This window comes from Schistocerca cancellata, chromosome 1, assembly GCF_023864275.1.
Source record: "Schistocerca cancellata isolate TAMUIC-IGC-003103 chromosome 1, iqSchCanc2.1, whole genome shotgun sequence".
Classification (NCBI taxonomy): Eukaryota; Metazoa; Arthropoda; class Insecta; order Orthoptera; family Acrididae; genus Schistocerca; species Schistocerca cancellata.
The window spans coordinates 653,728,817-653,747,920 of NC_064626.1; the positions used below are offsets into that span (position 1 = coordinate 653,728,817).

Here is a 19,104-nt window from a genome sequence, read left to right on the forward strand (position 1 = left end):
CCCAATGCAGTAGGCCTTGACCTGATACTAAGCTTTTCAATGTGGTTTTCGGGATGTAAATTTTCTCCTAGTACCAGCACTCTTATCTCATGTCTGGTTCTTTATTACAGCGTAATGCCATTAGTGCTTGAAGATGAAAATGTGCACTTGTAATGCAGTGAGCAGTTGAAACTAGCTAATAGTGTGGAATTAAACACTTCGTTTCAAATACATTGACTGCCTCAGTGGAAAAGATTGATAAAATTTGTTGTTATAAAGCATTGCACAGTCTTCCTAAAGCCTCTGACATATTTTTCTGTTGGCAGACACTTATCAGCACTGTGTTTTCTTGCTGTATACGGCACATTTACTTTGCAATTTAAGTTTTATTTTTGTTTTTTTCTCTCGTTCATGTTTTATTGCTGCAGTATTATTCTGCAGTAGTGGGATACAGTAACATCCTTAGTTAGAGTATCGGTTCTTCCCAGTCAAGATTACAAAAATTTAACTGAAAACTAAAACAATGAAAAATTCCTATAATTCTAAAAAAATCTGGAATTTTTCCTGGTTTTCTCCCGGACGAAAATAATTCCCAGGATTTTCCCGGATCTCCCAGGTTGTATACACCCTGAGCACTGTATACCCAGTCAGTTGGCACAAGCAACATACTCAATTCAAACAGCTGGTAACGATTTTTAAAATGACTAGGAGCACCATCAAAAATAATGATGACCTTTCTGCCCCTATTTACATTTGAAGAATTTCGCATTGTTAGCCAAGCATGTGCTGAGTCATGTCCTGTGTCATCACATATAACTACAACACTTGTGGTCTTGTTTTGAAAACGTCACTCCTGTAAAAATTGAACCCTGGGCATTACTCCAATGACACCCTTTTACTTCTTGCGGGAGAATTAAAGACCAGTTCTCAGCAAAATCACAGTGAAGCACTAAACATAGTTCTTCAGCCTATACACATCCTTTCACTTCTGCAATGTGGTGTTGCAATTACTTCAGGTGCTGGTGTGTTACTGCTTTCACTGACCATTTACCAAGTACATCAATGGAACTGTCAAAGGCAACAGTATTCTTAATTAGTTTATTTTCCTCCCATATCACATATGTCATGTCTGTAGAGGTATCTGCTACATCTTCCAGAGCAATCACCACATTCTTGAAACAAACAAGTCTCTCACTTTACATCACAGGCTACTAACAACTTTACACGCCCAACCAAGATGTCATATGCCACGTGCTCCAGGAAGTTCTTCAAAGTTACTAAGTTCAAAATTCGTGCAGTACACACGTAAAGAGGCATCTCAAGGTGGGTGTGAAACCACCCACTTAGGCTGTAGTGCATAAAATTTTGATCTTCCACCATTTGAAGTTTTCTTTGAAAATGTGTCTGGAATAATAGTTAAAACTTGCACCTTTCCACTGTAGCATGCAAAATATTCAACAGCTGAATTGATATTTGTGAAAAACTCCTGGCAAGAGGTGCAAGAGTGCTTTGGCTTATTTTCTTCTGAAGATGGAATTTCTGCTTTGAAGAGTGTGGTCAGTTTTGCTGTAGGGTATTCATCCATAGCTTTAGTAATTTCTCCGCGCTTTCTTGATTCATAGAGCTTATGACTACTTCACGGTTTCTTAACAGGACTAACACCTACCTATGTAGATGACTGATCCAGGGTATTTAATTCTTCCTCTACTGATGCAAAATCTGTATCTTCTGCACCATGGGAGGTTTCACCTAGTTCAGATACTATCATTTATTTTGTCAAAACATTTAGGACACAAAAAGTCGTCACTGGAAACATCTTCACTTTGAAACAGGGTCTTCAAATGAGAACACTTAATACCAACCTCAACAAAGTCTGTTTTTGTTTGTCTCATAAGCTCTTATCATCATCTCCCCCCCCCCCCCCCCCCCCCACCCATAAACCTTGCCGTTGGTGGGGAGGCTTGTGTGCCCTACGACTTATCTTAGAAGAAAGATTAAGGAAAGGCAAACCTACGTTTCTAGCATTTGTAGACTTAGAGAAAGCTTTTGACAATGTTGACTGGAATACTCTTTCAAATTCTGAAGGTGGCAGGGGTAAAATACAGGGAGCGAAAGGCTATTTACAATTTGTACAGAAACCAGATGGCAGTTATAAGAGTCGAGGGGCATGAAAGGGAAGCAGTGGTTGGGAAGGGAGTGAGACAGGGTTGTAGCCTCTCCCCGATGCTATTTAATCTGTATATTGATTAAGCCGTAAAGGAAACAAAAGAAAAGTTCGGAGTAGGTATTAAAATTCATGGAGAAGAAATAAAAACTTTGAGGTTTGCCGATGACATTGTAATTCTGTCAGAGACAGCAAAGGACTTGGAAGAGCAGTTGAATGGAATGGACAGTGTCTTGAAAGGAGGGTATAAGATGAACATCAACAAAAGCAAAACGAGGATAATGGAATGTAGTCGAATTAAGTCGGGTGATGCTGAGGGAATTAGATTAGGAAATGAGACACTTAAAGGAGTAAAGGAGTATTGCTATTTGGGGAGCAAAATAACTGATGATGGTTGAAGTAGAGAGGATATAAAATGTAGACTGGCAATGGCAAGGAAAGCGTTTCTGAAGAAGAAAAATTTGTTAACATCGAGTATAGATTTAAATGTCAGAAAGTCGTTTCTGAGAGTATTTGTATGGAGTGTAGCCATGTATGGAAGTGAAACATGGACGATAACTAGTTTAGACAAGAAGAGAACAGAAGCTTTCGAAATGTGGTGTTACAGAAGAATGCTGAAGATTAGATGGGTATATCACAGAACTAATGAGGAGGTATTGAATAGAATTGGGGAGAAGACTGTGTTTGACTAGAAGAAGGGATCGGTTGGTAGGACAAGTTCTAAGGTATCAAGGGATCACCAATTTATTAGTGGAGGGCAAAAATTGTAGAGGGAGACCAAGAGCTGAATACACTAAGCAGATTCAGAAGGATGTAGGCTGCAGTAAGTACTGGGAGATGAAGAAGCTTGCACAGGACAAAGTAGCATGGAGAGCTGCATCAAACCAGTCTCAGGACTGAAGACCACAACCACCACCACAACAACATATCCTCTTATATGGATATGCAAATAGTCGGCACTCTTCACTCTCCTTTGGCTCCAGTCAGAAGAAATTTCAGACAGTCCTTTTCACAAAACACACTGCAACTGTGTCAACTGGCAAATTCCTCACAAGAGCACACAACTCAGTGGATGATCTCAGATTTCTTAGAAGCCCCTTCAGTAAATAAATTAGCACTGAACAATACAGAAACCTGCAGTGAACAACCAAAACAAAGAAACTGACAAGAGACTACAAGTAATAAGAAGTATCTGCAACAAAGAAAGTGGTAAGAAATAACTGCAACACAGACACTAGAAATAAACATTGTAACAAAGGCATTAGTAAGAAACAACTTCAGTGAAGATATACATTATCCTTGAAAGTTAAAAAAAATGATTTTTTTCAAAATAAAACCTGTTCACCTTCGAAGTGGAAGTTCTCATTTACAGAGAAAATAGTACTACATGGTACTAATAAACAGAAAAAAATTAATTTTCCTGGATTGGCATCTTTGAAAAAAGTTTTTTCTGCAAATTATTAAAAAAATTCAAAAGGTGACAGTAAAACAAAATATCGAGAACTGTTACAGAGAAACAGCATTTTAAAAATTTTACCGAAATTCGCATCTTCAAAATAGTGTTCACATTGTCATCTTTGGAGCCCTGTATCTTGGGGCAGCTATTTTTTTGGAGAAAAGAAATATTACGTGTTTTTTCTTACTTCTGAATTTTAACATATGCTAAATTCACTTACATCCGAGACTGTGAAGGTAACCCCCCTGCCTGAAGTGATAAGGATTATGCCACAAACTACCAATATCAAATGTTTAGTACGCCTGGGCAGATATGCCTGGCACTTTAGAAAACAACACACAGACAAAAATGAAAATAAATAATAATAATAAATTTGGAAAGAACTTATGTGCAGCAACGTGTCTGCTGCATATTTTCGTATTATGATACGCTGCATATTTTCGTGTTATGAATGTATACATCCGAATTCCACCAAACACAGTACATTAGTTTCCGAAGCATTGAAATCGAAATAGCAACACCCTTTTGTAAGCCAATCATAGACCATGTTGCGTGATCTCACCAGCCCACAACGGCAGATATTCAAACCATAAGGCAAGTGATTTAGTCAGCCAATAGCAACATCACTTCAGTAGCACGAACACATAAATAGGAAAAGTTAATGGTTTAAATTAGTGTACATAATGTGGCTACAAGAAACGCTAAGCTTTCACATATAATATTGGTCTTTTGTGTGTGTGTGTGTGTGTGTGTGTGTGTGTGTGTGTTTTACACTGTAAGATACATCACACGCATGTGCCACTAAAATTTAAAATGAGAAATGTCTAGTCTTCTGGGCTCGAAATTCTTGTAAGTGGCTGGTCTTCAAAGTGTTAAGTTTTACGTTTTAAACGACAGTCAAACACTGATATTTAAGAAATGCATCACACATTCTCACACCAACGTAATTCACCTTGCACAAAAGGAATTTTACTCTGAAAGTGAAACTTCTTAACTTAAACCACCTCTCACAATATTTTCCCAAGACCTGTTAGAAATGGGTTCATTTCAGCAACTGCTAGAGCATGCCGGAAAACATGCGTTACTGCGCAAGTGAAGCAACGATGACTTAAGAAGCCCGTTCATAGGTATCTTACATTACATCATAAAAGAAACAATCAGAGGATACTCCAAGACCATCATAATTTTGTAAGCCGTACTAAAATGCATAATTTGGCTTGAGGTGCATATTTGTACGTCCAGATTCATAATCAAGTAGGTCCAACCTCATATTAAGCTTTTCAGTGCAGTTTTCGAGATGTAAAATTTCTTCAAGTATCTGCACTGTACTGTTTCATTTTTGGTTCTTTATTATGGCATAATGGCATATGTGCCACAAGGTGAAAATGTGCACTTGAAATTCTGAAAAGAGTTGGAGCTGGCCATTACTGTGGAATGAAGCACTTCTTATCAAATAAATACGCTGTCTCAGTGGGAAAGAGTAATAAAAGCCTAATTCCTTTCACAAACTAACAAAATTAACTTCATTGTTCTGCAAGGTGATTAATGGTGATTGGAAAAACATGGAAATAAAATCAGAAAGCAACCTAATAATATATTTTAGCATTCCGTAATTATGTGAATGTATTTTATTTCACTTGAGAGCTCCCAGCCAAAGAAATCATTTTGTTTTCATTTGACGTGAGAGCTGTGAATGAAGAGGAAACAATAAAAACACTAAATGTAAACAAGGATCACAAGGAGACTACCCCCTAATCACGGTAACTCTGACTGCTCTGCATGGGCAAATCTGGCAGCTAGGGCATGCCAGAAAACTTTTTCCGATTAGCATCTGGCTGCTTGCTGCTACTGCTGATACTGCTAACAATCACACTTAAGCAGCCGAGGCCATACAAGGTACTGCTCATACGCGACTCACTTGCGCATGCACCCACTGGCAACTGCTCAAACAAACATACTGTAAACAGTTTTGACATCTCACTCATCATAAGCAGTGTGTTGCTACGAAGTATTGCACAGTCTTCGTGCTGCTGGGAGATGCTTGTGTGTGCATGGTATTTTGTTGTTTAAATGGCGCATTTCCCTTGTAACTGAAGTTTTATTTAGGTTTTTTCTCTCATTTATGTTTTATTATTGCATTATCATCATTCTGCAGTGGCGGGGTACAGTAATATTCTTCATCAGAGTATCAGTAGTTACCAATCAAAATTACAAAAAATTACCTGAAAACTAAATCGAAAAGTTCCCCAGAATTCCGAAAAGTTCCCCAGAATTCCGAAAAGTTCCCCAGAATTCCGAAAAGTTCCCCAGAATTCCGAAAAGTTCCCCAGAATTCCGAAAAGTTCCCCAGAATTCCGAAAAGTTCCCCAGAATTCCGAAAAGTTCCCCAGAATTCCGAAAAGTTCCCCAGAATTCCGAAAAATTGCCCAGAATTCCGAAAAATTGCCCAGAATTCCGAAAAATTGCCCAGAATTCCGAAAAATTGCCCAGAATTCCGAAAAATTGCCCAGAATTCCGAAAAATTGCCCAGAATTCCGAAAAATTGCCCAGAATTCCGAAAAATTGCCCAGAATTCCGAAAAATTGCCCAGAATTCCGAAAAATTGCCCAGAATTCCGAAAAATTGCCCAGAATTCCGAAACATTGCCCAGAATTCCGAAAAATTGCCAGAATTCCGAAAAATTTCCAGAATTCCGAAAAATTCTGGTGTTTTCCCAAGAGCATACACACACTGCAATACGACAGTGAAGATACATTTTGATTTATTGTACAAATCTCAATGCAGACATTTTAAGAATGGTGCTAAACATTTTAATAACCATTACAAATCTCCCAAAGATGAATTCGACAAGCATATTATTGAGTATTATACGAAACTGCTACAATTCATGAGGCAAACAAGCCATCTATCTGTCCTGTCTGATCCCTCTTGCAGAGTAAAACGACACATTCTTGTATGTAAAACAGACATATGTTGATCTAAAAGATTTTAAAAACTGGACAACAGTCAAAACAGTTGTTATTTAAATAACAATCTGTTTTCGCATTAATTTATTACTTATTAAAATTGGTTATGTAGCCTGATGCTTGTTCGTTTATATGGGGGCAGCAGTAAAAGGGTATGACATTTTCCACATTTTATTGGTAAGAATTTCAATGAAAAATAATTCAATTAGAAGGAAAATGTACTATAAAAAACTCTGTTAATCATAAGAATAAACCTGATGAGAACATTACATGTATTCTTCCACGTTTGCTTGAATCTCACTGGATTTCGTTTCATGTTGAGTGGAAGCCGAGCTGAGACCAGTAGTCAAGTACGATCATAAGGATGTGTTTTTTTCTGTGTTACAAGCGTACAGACTGAGTGATAATGCGGGACAACAGCTTTACCGGTCTATTACACTTGGGACAGCACTGCCCAGCCAGCAGTCCAACTAACCTGTAATGACGTGAGCAGTTGCAGTTCAGACATATAAACAGACGAGCAGAGAAACATTAAAGCTTCGGAAGTCATTTTATTTTTAAAGAGAATAAAATGAAATTCAACAAAACTCCAGCACACCTGACATATTCTAATTGAAAATTTCGAACTTAAACATAGGGTAATTTCTTTTAATGAGCAGTGTGTGATGCAAAAGCATACTCCAGGGATTTCACCATTTACTGTTGAATACTGAACCCACTAAAGGTATATTAATTACAGCCAGTTGTCTGGTAATCTTTTATCTTCTTCCTTATCTGAATCAGAGAAATACATTTCCCTTCTGGAAATGTCACCAGCTATGTTGAAAATGAGCCAATCAACAAAACAGGAAAATTGTGTGCAATATATAACTAGAAAAAAGGAGATGTGGATTATTCACAAAAAATAATGATGAATTGTACAATGACGAGACGTACACCACTGGCCATTAAAATTGCTACATCACGAAGATGACTTGCTACAGACGTGAAATTTTACCGACAGGAAGAAGATGCTGTAATATGCAAATGATTAGCTTTTCAGAGCATTCACACAAGGTTGGCGCCGGTGGCAACACCTACAATGTGCTGACATGAGGAAAGTTTCCAACCGATTTCTCATACACAAACAGCAGCTGACCGGCGTTACCTGGTGAAACATTGTGATGCCTTGTGTAAGGAGGAGAAATGCGTACTATCACGTTTCCGAATTTGATAAAGGTCGGATTGTAGCCTATCGCGACTGCGGTTTATCGTATCACGACACTGCTGCTCGCGTTGGTCGAGATCCAATGACTGTTAGCAGAATATGGAATCGGTGGGTTCAGAAAGATAATACGGGACGCCGTGCTGGATCCCAACGGCCTCGTATCACTAGCAGTCGAGATGACAGGCATCTTATCTGCATGGCAGTAACAGATTGTGCAGCCACATCTCGACCCCTGAGTCAACAGATGGGGACATTTGCAAGACGATAACAGTCTGTACGAACGGTTCGACGACGTTTGCAGCAGCATGGACTATCGGCTCTGAGACCATGGCTGCGGTTACCCTTGATGCTGCCTCACAGACAGGAGCAAAATGATGATAAATGCCAATTGATAAACGTAATTTTAATGAATGACCTCCATATTATAGCATGTGCAACGGTACAGCACACTACACTTAGAAATCAGGTGGGAGGGGGTGGGGGAGAGATGAGCTCTTAACTCCTGTCAAAATCAAACTGCAACTATACTGGATATTCTCTCCTGCAGGCAGCACAGGAACTAAAAATCACAGTAATAACTTCTTACCTCTTCAGCCAAAAGCTTCTCTTCATCTTCTCCTATTGTCAGATTTATTGAATCTTCATTATCAGCCGAGTTAGCTTCAGGCACCTGCTTTTCATGTTCAGAATGCTGCGAAACATTCACCTCCTAATAAAGAAAATTTTAACTATAATGGACTGCTCCAATCCTCTGTACACATGAGAAATAAAATACAACAGCCAACGTGTCATACTAACAGGTTCCTTTTCTGCCAATTTACATGGTTTTGTTATGTCTTCTTCTTCTTCTCCCCCTCCTCCTCTCGCTCCTCCTCCAGGATGCACGGTGACTCCTCCTTCCGTAGTCTCACCATTCGCTTTTCCATTGGGTTTTTCTTCTAATTCTGTCTCTTTGCCATTTCCCTCTCCTGCACTTTCTGCATTATCAGTCACAGATGGCTCTCCTTTCGATGATGTGTTTGTAACTTCCTTCTCTGCACTTTCTGTTTCTTGAGCATCTGCATCTCCATCTTCTTCATCATCGTCCTCTTCATCTTTATCTTTTACATCATCATCCAAATCAGCACTGTTTCCATCCTGAGATTCAGCATCTTGTTCACCACGTTCTGTAAAGAACAGATTTGTAATTAAACCAGTTTTGTCTTCCTTCTGCGACCTAATGAACTGACAATTAAGATACATAAACACATCCTCTGGTTTTAGCAATTTCCCTAAAAGATAAAATTTCATAACTGTACAGAAAAATACAAGAAAAATCAGATAAAATTTAACATACTAAGAGGAGGAGAATGTGCCATACTTTTCACTGCTTAAAAAACCCACATGCTATATGGAGCAAGTACAATTGGTCAATAGGATAAATATAACTGATTGGTTGACTACTAGTCAATGACGAACTATTGTTTAAGTAAGACCTATTTGAGATGTGTTAGTCCTGCAGTTCACATAATACTGGGGTTGATGTAAATTAGCACAAACATTTACCCACAGAAAATCTGTAGTCTATGATTTTAAACAATACTTCAAGCCTGTAGCTGTCGAGCAGTAATTCCAAGACTAGGGAAATAGCAGAAGACTGAAAACTGTTCACACGAGCAGGAAGCATTGGACAGCATTCGAGATTGGACAATATTCTTAGTGGCTACTGAAATAAGGGTGACATTTAAGAACTCTCCTTTACAGGAATCCATTTTCTGTGTGTGTGTGTGTGTGTGTGTGTGTGTGTGTGTGTGTGTGTGTGTGTGTGTGTGTGTGTGTGTGTGTGTGTGTGTATGTGTGTGTGTGAGGTTTACGGGCGCTAAACAGCGTGGTCATCAGCGCCCAAAAGCATAAAAACGGGAACACATGCAGTGAAGGGACTAAGACGGACAGCAAACAAGGAGAACGGCTAATGCACTTCCAAATCCTCACATACAGAGGCAAAACAAGAGGAGAAAAAAGCCCTAAAAAAGGAAAGGAAACAAGGAAAAGAGAACAGAAACCGAAGGGAAACAAGGAGGTAATCGTAACTGGCGGACATCTTACCTAAAACCTGGGTGAGGCAGTCACCCAGCACACATTAAAACCCTCCCCCTAAAATCCGAGGCAACAAATTGCACAGGACACAAAACCGTAAGACCTTAACCACAGTCGTTGCGTCGTCTTGCAAAATAGAGGGCAAATCCGGTGGCAAAGAAACCACCGCCCTCTGGTCAGAGAATAAAAGGCAGTCAAGTAAAATGTGGTGGACAGTAATCTGGACGCCACAAGCACTGCAGATTTGGGGGTCCTCCCGCCGGAGTAGAAACCCATGCGTTAAGGGACTGTGCCCTAAGCGGAGGCGAGTGAGGAGAACCTCATCCCGCCTGCATGACTGGTAGGACGTACGCCATGGCCACGTTGTGGCCTTGACCAGACGCAGCTTATTTTCACCGACTGCCAGCAACTCCTCTTCCCATTGACGCATAACACGAAAACGCAGGAGGGAGGTAACAGCATGGACGGGGACGGCACATTCAACAACGTGGGGGAGGAACATGCATCTTTGGCAGCCACATCCGCCAGTTCATTTCCCCTAATACCCACGTGCCCTGGCACCCAGCAGGAGGTCACCTCCTTCCCCTGCCGTTGCAGGTGGAGTAAGGCATCATGGATGTTCTGGATGACCGTATCCGCTGGGTACAAGTGTTGCATGGTCTGAAGGGCACTCAGGGAGTCGGAACAGATGAGAAACTTAAGACTGGTAACACATCTCATCTGCTCCAATGCCCGCAAGATCGCAAACAATTCGGCATCAAAGATGGTAAACGCCGCAGGAAGCCGTAACTTGACGACTCGATCAGGGAAAACAACAGCACAACCAACAGAGTCCCCCTGTTTAGAGCCATCCGTAAATACTGGTACATGGTCGGGATGCTGGTGTAAAATATTGGAAAATAAGGAGGTAAAAACAAACGCAGGAGTGCAGCTCCTCCGGTACTCTGACAAGTCTAAAAGGACGCTGGGCCTCTGGAGCAACCAGGAAGGCAGGCGGGTAAAACCTTGGCGTTGGGGGGGCCACACGCTCCACACCAAGGGACTCAAGCATATGCTTGGCACGAATCCCAAATGGTCTCGTTGCCCTGGGACGACTGGAAAAAGAGACGTTCCATAGGCGGTCGGGCAATGGTAGGGTACGCAGGGGAGGCAGGACAGGTAAGGAATTGACACACCCGTCGCACCATGATGAGTTTCCGCCGGATGGCGAGCGGCGGTTCCCCTGCCTCAGCACACAAGCTGGGGATGGGACTGGTACGGAAGGCACCAGTGGCCAGCCTGATACCCTCATGGTGTACTGCATCAAGAATCTTCAGATACGAACGCCTTCCTGACCCATACATGGTGCAACCATAGTCAAGACGCGATTAGACGAAAGCCCTATAAAACTGCAGCAGACGCACCCGATCTGCTCCCCAGGACCAATGGCTTAGACACTTCAAAATATTCAGGTCTTTAAGGTGAGGCAACCATGACAACTTGGAATCAAAAGTGAGGCCCAGGAACCTCTTAGTGTCTCTAAAAAAAAGAATGGTGTCCCTCAGATGCAATTCAGGGGAGGTAAAAAGACGTCGAGAACGATTAAAATGAACACACACACATTTGTCTGCAGAAAAGGTAAAACCCGTCTTCGCAGTCCATGCCTCTAATCGCTTTATCGTAAGCTGCAACTGCCAACTAGCAGTGACAAGACTGGAGGAAGAACAGAAAACAGCAAAATCGTCCACAAACAAGGAGCATTGGGCAGGACTCCGGATAGTGGCCGTGATACTGTTAATGGCGACGGCAAAGAGGGTGACACTTAAAACGCTTCCCTGAGGAACGCCATTCTCCTGCACGTACAATTCTGATAGCACATTACCAACCCGATATCAAAAGAGGCGGTGGGAAAGAAAGGACCGAATGAAGATGGGGAGATGGCCACGAAAGCCCCCACTGATGGAGTTGATTGAGGATAAGGTGGCGCCAAGTAGTGTCATACGCCTTATTAATGTCAAAGAATACACCTAGACAATGCTGGTTACATGGAAGGCCTGCTGGATGGCCGCCTCAAGCAGGGTCAAGTTGTCTATAGTTGAACGACACTCCGAAAGCCACACTGAGAGGGGCTAAGGAGCTGCCTGGACTCGAGCAGCCAAACCAGGCGACGGTTGAACATGCGTTCCAACGTCTTCCCGACAAGCTCGTCAAAGCAATACTTCGATAACTACTGGGATGCGTTCGTTCCTTCCCTGGTTTGAGGAGGGGAATCAAAATCGCCTCCCTCCACGAGTCAGGGAAAGCCCCGGATAACCATATCATATTAAAACAATTCAGGAGAACTTCCTTGGATGGCAGCAACAAGTGCTGCAGCATGCTGTACTGGATTTGATCATGACCAGGCACAGTATCATGAGCCACAGACAGCGCCGAATCCAGTTCCCACATTGTGAAGGGGCAGTTGTAGGGTTCAGAATTTGGAGACCGGAAGTCCAAGTGACTCCTCTCGATGGCAGTGCGGTAGCGGCAGAAATCTGGATCACAGTCAATAGTGGCGGTAGATTCCGCAAAATGCATGGCCAGTGTCTGGGCAATGTCTCTCGGCGCCGTGAGGAGACATCCCTGATGCAGCCAAGCCGTGACAGGTAGTTGGTTGAGTTTCCCGGAAATCTTCCTGATGGCTTCCCATACTTTCGTAGAACAAGTGGAGCGGGAGATGGAGTTCAAGAACAATTGCCATGACCGTCGTTTGCTCTCTTTAATCACTCGCCGTGCCTTGGCCCTTGCCACCCAAAAGGCCGCAAGATTGTCAGCTGAGGGATGGCACTTGAAGTGGCACAGAGCTGCACGGCGGGCTCGGATGGCTGAGCAGCACTCATTAGTCCACCAAGGGACAGGACGCCTCTTGGGATGACCGGATGACCGTGGGATTGACAATTCAGCAGCATGGGAGATCACGGCTGTAACATGGTCAACCCATTCGTGGACGCTGGCGCGGTGTTCCAAAACAGCCAGTTGGCTGAAAAGTGTCCAGTCAGCTCTGCAGAGGTGCCACCGGGGCGGCACTGGTAATGCCACAGCCTCATCCAGGAGACGAATCCAAAGGGGGAAGTGGTCACTAGAAGGGAGGTCAGCAGCAACCTCCCACAGAGCAGAATCCGCAAGTGCTGGAGAGCAAAAGGAAAGGTCAATAGCTGATGACGACCCGGAAGCAGTACACAAATGAGTGGGAGCACCAGAATTCAGAATGCACAGTTCTTCAGACATCAGAGGCTTTCCAGAACGCGAGCCCTGGGGCAAGTAATCGGAGAGCCCCATAAGACATTATGAGCATTGAAGTCCACCAGAAGAAGAAATGGGCAGGGGAGTTGGCTAATAAGGTCTGTGAGAGCCTCAGAGTCTATTGCATCCTGAGGTGGTAAGTAAACTGAACAGACTGTGAGCCTCCGACCCACAAGAAGGTCAACTGCAACTGCTTGCAAGTCTGTAATGAGAAGGAGCTCAGATGACGGGTGCATGTCACGGACAAAAACCGCAACACCACCCTTTGCCCTTTCCCCCATCAGATCATCTTTTCGATATACGGTATAGCCCCGTAAAGAAGGAGCATCAGTGGCCCGAACATTTGTCTCTTGGAGACATAAGCACAAAGGGCACTCTCGAACAAGGAGTTGTAATTCGGCCACAGGCGCCCTGAAGCCATTCAGGTTCCACTGTAATATGGGAGCCAGTGATCAGGGTGGCTGAACTTTCACCCTGCCTCTGTGCTTTGGAGGAGAGCCTGTACTGGCCGGAGATTTATTCCTGGGGCAAGAAGACCGCCCCGGTCGCATCAATGTCCATCAGCTCCGATGACGACCCAAGGGAGATGTCAGACAGTACGATGGCCTCGTCATCAGACCGACCCTGACTAGTCTCCTCAGGTGGTGAAACCTTCACCTTCGGCGTCTTCGTCTTGGGAGGCTTAGAATGCAGAACCTTGTCAACAGTTGGAGCTTTACTCACCTGGGCAGAAGGCGCCATATGGGAAGAGGCAGGAAGTACCCCAATGTCAGCAACCACAGCCTTGTCCGACGTAGCGGGGGAAAGCAGTAGGTTTCAAAACAACCGCAGCAGCACAAGTGCCCTGGCAAACGCAGGTATTAGTGCTAACACTAGCAATCTCCATTTGCGTAGCAACAGTGGCCAACTGCACCGGTTTTTTCAGAGTGGAAGCGAAAGATGATGTAAACACAGGAGGCTGCATGGCCTTAAAGAGCTTCTTGGCCTCACCATAGGGGAGGCGCTTACAAGGGGAGGCCGCCAATTGTGAAATTCCGTTTCGATTCATACTGCGCATAATAAAAGTTAATGGCCAGAGGTGTAATGTGGCAAAGCACCAAGATGCACTTCTCAGCCGTTGTCGAGAAAATCGACAGTTGCAATAATTATGCATATAATAAGTTGTTGAAAGTCGTTTGTCGTGGAAAAATAAAACTTGAAATAAAACACAATATCACAAATAATATTCAAGTGGATACAATTTATTGATAAGTTAGGTATAAACTCGCACATAATTAACAATTAGTGACCAGAAGAAGCTGGAATATCACACGAACCAGAGTGACAGTTATCATAGAAACATGGAAAGCAGAAAACAGCACGACTTCGAGCACATCTGATAAACGATGCGTTTTTACAAGAACTATTGTATTTTAAATTATCTGTTGGGAAACACACCTGATCGACATTCTGAAAAGTTGTTCTATCGTTCGTCAGGTTTGATGTATACCACGCGTATCGTATCATATCGGCAAAATTCGGAGAAGACAATTGGTGGTGGACGATGGATTGTGTGTGTGTGTGTGTGTGTGTGTGTGTGTGTGTGTGTGTGTGTGTGTGTGTGTGTGTACATTTGAATTACAAAAAAACAAATAATAAGAAAAAGTTGCATGGCGCAAGATTCGACCCGGCGACCTTCGGATTACGAACCCGAGCACATACCGCTGCGCCACGACGCTGTAGAAAATTATTAAGCGTAGAGAGTATTTCACCGCAACCGTTTCTTTTAACTGTCAATTTTCTCGACAACGGCTGAGAATTGCATCTTGGTGCTTTGCCACATTACACCTCTGGCCATGAGCTTATACGATGCACAGTATGAATCGAATCTGAATTTCACAATTGGCGGCCTCCTCTTGTTAGATGTTTTGATCTCCTGTATCTTCCGTTCTTCGAGATAGATGGAGCAGACCCAGCTCCAGACAGGGTGACTCCCGGAGCAATTCACACACTTCACAGGCTATGAACAATCAGCTCCTTCATGGGCAGGCTGACCACATTTACCACAAATGGCTATCCCATTGCACCCCAACGTAGTATGCCCAAAGTGCTGACATTTAAAACAGCGCATTGGGTTGGGGAAATATGGCCGTACTGGCAAACGTAAGAACCCCGCTTTAACATGCTCTGGGAGTCTTGGGCAACTGAACGTGAGAATAAACGAGTCTGATTTGACTAGGTTCCCATCGACTCGTTTCATAATATGCTGCACGTCAACAATACCTTCGTCAGCCCACTCAGATTTTAACTCGTCTGTGGGGATATCCACCAAGTCCCTACATGTCACAACACCCTTACTATAGTTCAAAGTGGAGTGGAGCTCGGTCTCGATAGCGTACTCCCTGAGGCACGTTGCTTTCCGAAGAGAAGCGACTTGATGGGAACTAGAAGTCTCAACTAACAGAGTCCCATTGCGCAGTCGCTTCACAGATTTCAGTGTTCCTGCAATTCCCTCAAGACCCTTGTGGATGTAAAAGGGAGAAACCCTCTCAAAGCTACCCTCCTTCCATTTAATAATCAAAAACACATTCTGGTTATCAGCATATGCTCTGTTACGACAGTCTGATAAATCTCTAGCAACACCAGGCGCTGGAGGACTCGCAGCACAAAGTCGCTTTTTCGATTGGGTGTGTTTTCCTACCAGTGGCCCACCCACTCCACTAGTAGGGGGAAATGTAGAGGTCGAAGGGTCCATTGCGGTTCCACGAGCAGCTAGGGAACTAAAGGTCCGCTCAGACAGAGCCCCGCGTGCCTGAGTAAGCCTAATACAACTGGGATGTGGCAGGTGCCCCAGAGGTTGCCAGCTTGCGACTGTTCCACTCCAACAGCCATGCACCTTATAGGCGCGGAGCACACCGTAAGATTGAGGGGTTTTTATAGAGATTGGCCTTCCTCGCAATCCAGGCGGTCAAGCCAAGATTACCATTCCCCACAGCACACAACATTCCACCGCCGCACCATACGGTGGTCGCTGAAGCATTTCCAGGGGTTACGGTGACAGGAGACTGGCGGTGCTGACCAGTCCCCAGCTCAGGACCCCGGGGGTCGCCAAGCCCGTACTCAGCAAATGAATGCTGAGCCCCTGGGGGGGTCCATTTTCTGGTATCAATTCAAAAGCTCCTTAGCTATATTAGGCAATGAAGGGTGGCTGTGTGGGACCACGTTTTACACATACATCCACATCTGTATTCTGGAAACCACTGCGAAGTGCATGGCAGAGAGTACGTCCCTTTGGGCCCACTTATTAAGGTTTCTTTGTTACAGTCATGTTTGGAGTGCGAGAAGAATGATTGCGTGTACTTCTGTACATACAGTAATTATTTTAACCTTGTCTTCCTCATCCTTATATGATTGATACAGATACTCTTAGAACCATCATTTAGAGCTGGTTCTAGAAAGTTTGTTAGTAGACTTTCTCGAGAGAGTTTAGGTCTGTCTTCAAGAGTCTGCCAGTTCAGTTTCTTTAGTATCACTGTAACGCTCTTCCATGGGCCAAACAAATCTTTGACAATTTGTACTGCCCTTGTCTGTATACATTCAAGATGCCCCGTTAGTCCCATTTTCTATGGGTCCCACACACTTAACAATATTCCAGAACCAGTCACACGAATGATTTTTAAGCAATCTCGTTTATAGACTGACTGCATTTCACCAGTCTAACGTCTGCTTTACTCCTTTATGATCATCCCAACTCATATCCCTGCAAAGTGCTTCACCCAGGTATTTGTGAGGTTGCTGATTCCACCTGTTACTCATTGATGTTACAGTCATAGGATACCATATATTTTCATTTTGTGAAAGTGCATAATTTTACATTTTTGAACATTTACAGGAAGTTGCTAATCTTTGCACCACCCTGAAATCTTAAGTTCTGACTAATATTTATGCAGCTTCTTTCACACAGTATTTCATTACAGGTAACTGCACCGTCTCGAAAATTTCTCTGGGGCACACCCGAAGTTACTTCTACATCTGACTGACTCTCCATGCAAGATAACATTCTGTGTCCTCCTTACCAATGAAGTCTATGTGCCCTTCCTCCATAATATAGAATCTGACAGTGATTCCATTGGGCCCTAGAGCTGTATTCAGTTTCAATGTTTTCAACCATTCCTGAATACCACCGACACTAACCGTTATTTCACTCATCTTTTCAGTGGTATGAGGATTGAATTGGGGAAATTCTCCTGGGTTTCTTTGGTAAAGGGAACATTTGAAAACAGAGAGACGTTTCAACTTTTGCTCTGCTATATTCAATATCAGTTCCTATCTCAATCACTGGGGACTGGACACTAACATTTATGCCACTAACAGCCTTTACATACGACCAGAATTTCTCTGGGTTTTGTGAAAAATCATTTGACAATATAATGCTATGGTAGCCACTGAAGGTTCCACACATTGTCCTCTTGACAGCCAAACTTGTTTCATTCGGCATCTTTATCTACTGCCCTATGCTTTGTTTTACACCCATTATGTATTAATATCTGTTTCTTTAGAAGTTTCTTTACAGTTCTACTGGGTTCCTATCTATTCAGTGCATGGTCAACTAATCTTTTAAACCTGAGCCATAGTTCCTCTACATGCTGCTGCTGCTGTGCTGAAAGTGTCAAGTTTCTCACTGAGATATGACACTACCGATTATTATCTAGTTTACTGAACACATGTAACTTCCTGCTTGTTTTAGTTGCCCTCTGTACTTTGGTAACCATTGTTCCCACAGTCACATCATGGTCACTGATAACAGTTTCAATGTGGACACCCTCAAAGAGGTCAGTCTATTTGTTGCTATTAGATCCAATAGTGGGGTTCCTACCTATCTATTCTAGATAGTTTTCAGAGAAGGCATTTTGTATTGTTTTACAGGATGTCTCATCTCCTCCACCACTACCAAAACTGTAATTTTCCCAATTGATTGTTGGATAATCGAAGTCTCCACCAACAATAACTGTATGACTGCGGAACTCATGTAGAAGCTGAGATTTTCTCTAATGTTTACAGTTACAATATATGATATGATTCTGGTAGGCAATAGAAGGATCCAATTGCTATTTTGTACCCATACCTGATACAGGGAACTACCCAAACAATCTCAAACGTAGCTGCAATTTCTATCTGGGTGGATTCAAGTTTTTTGTTTTGTTTACTGCAACAAACACACCACATCCATTTCCCATTAGCCTATCCTTTTGATATACACTTAAATTTTCAACAAAAATCTCACAGCTATCAATTTCTGGTTTCAACCAGCTTCCTGTACCTATTACTATGTGAACTTCATTGCTTTTCAGGGGCACTTTGAACTTTAGCAACTTGTTGGCAAATGCTTCAGAAGTTAACCACTAGGATTTTAATAACACACTCACTGTGGGAGGTGTTTCTTTTGTTCTTACACAGATTCTTGGGGGGTTTCCTACAACTATTGTTATTTGGATTGCACGAAGAGTCACCTAATCTAAAAAAAACTTTTGTGTGCACCCCACACACAGTCAGCTAACTGGGTAGGAGCCTAAGATGTGACCCTGACCCATCATCTTTTAGTATAATTACTGACTATCATTTCATTATGAGGTAGTGTTCCACCCTATTTCTACATCAAGAAATATTGCTGCTTCATATTGCCCCTGGGTCAATCCATACCAAGTGGTCCAGCACTGGTTACTTCACCATCTCAGAAGGAAGGAAAAAAAACCCTAATATTTTCCGCGTAAATTCTCTTATGTTTGATGGACTCAATGTTTTTAAAATTATTTTATTTGTTAACATTTAGAAACAGCAGCCATTTTTGTTTCAGGCCACAAACATTCTTTCACATTAAGAAGCATCTGTGTTTTTTTAAATTATTCAGTAATGGGCTGCCTCAGATTTTTCAAATCAGAACATACTGGACTAAATTACAACCATTATCACATATCTGAATACATCCTTTAATGTTTTTTTAATAGCTCGAAATTAC

At 42.7% G+C, this 19,104-nt stretch overlaps 1 protein-coding gene across 2 annotated transcripts in view; it reads right to left on the minus strand.

Moving 5' to 3' along the window:
• The window catches only part of LOC126183477 (scaffold attachment factor B2-like), a 166,379-nt gene that overhangs the window by 105,387 nt on the left and 41,888 nt on the right, over window positions 1–19,104 (minus strand). For both annotated transcript variants that reach the window (XM_049925505.1, XM_049925498.1), the window contains exons 3-4: window positions 8,571–8,938; window positions 8,359–8,481 (exon numbers count right to left, since the gene is read on the minus strand). In XM_049925505.1, coding sequence (XP_049781462.1) covers window positions 8,359–8,481; window positions 8,571–8,938 — 491 coding nt within the window. The remainder of the gene's footprint in view (window positions 1–8,358; window positions 8,482–8,570; window positions 8,939–19,104) is intronic.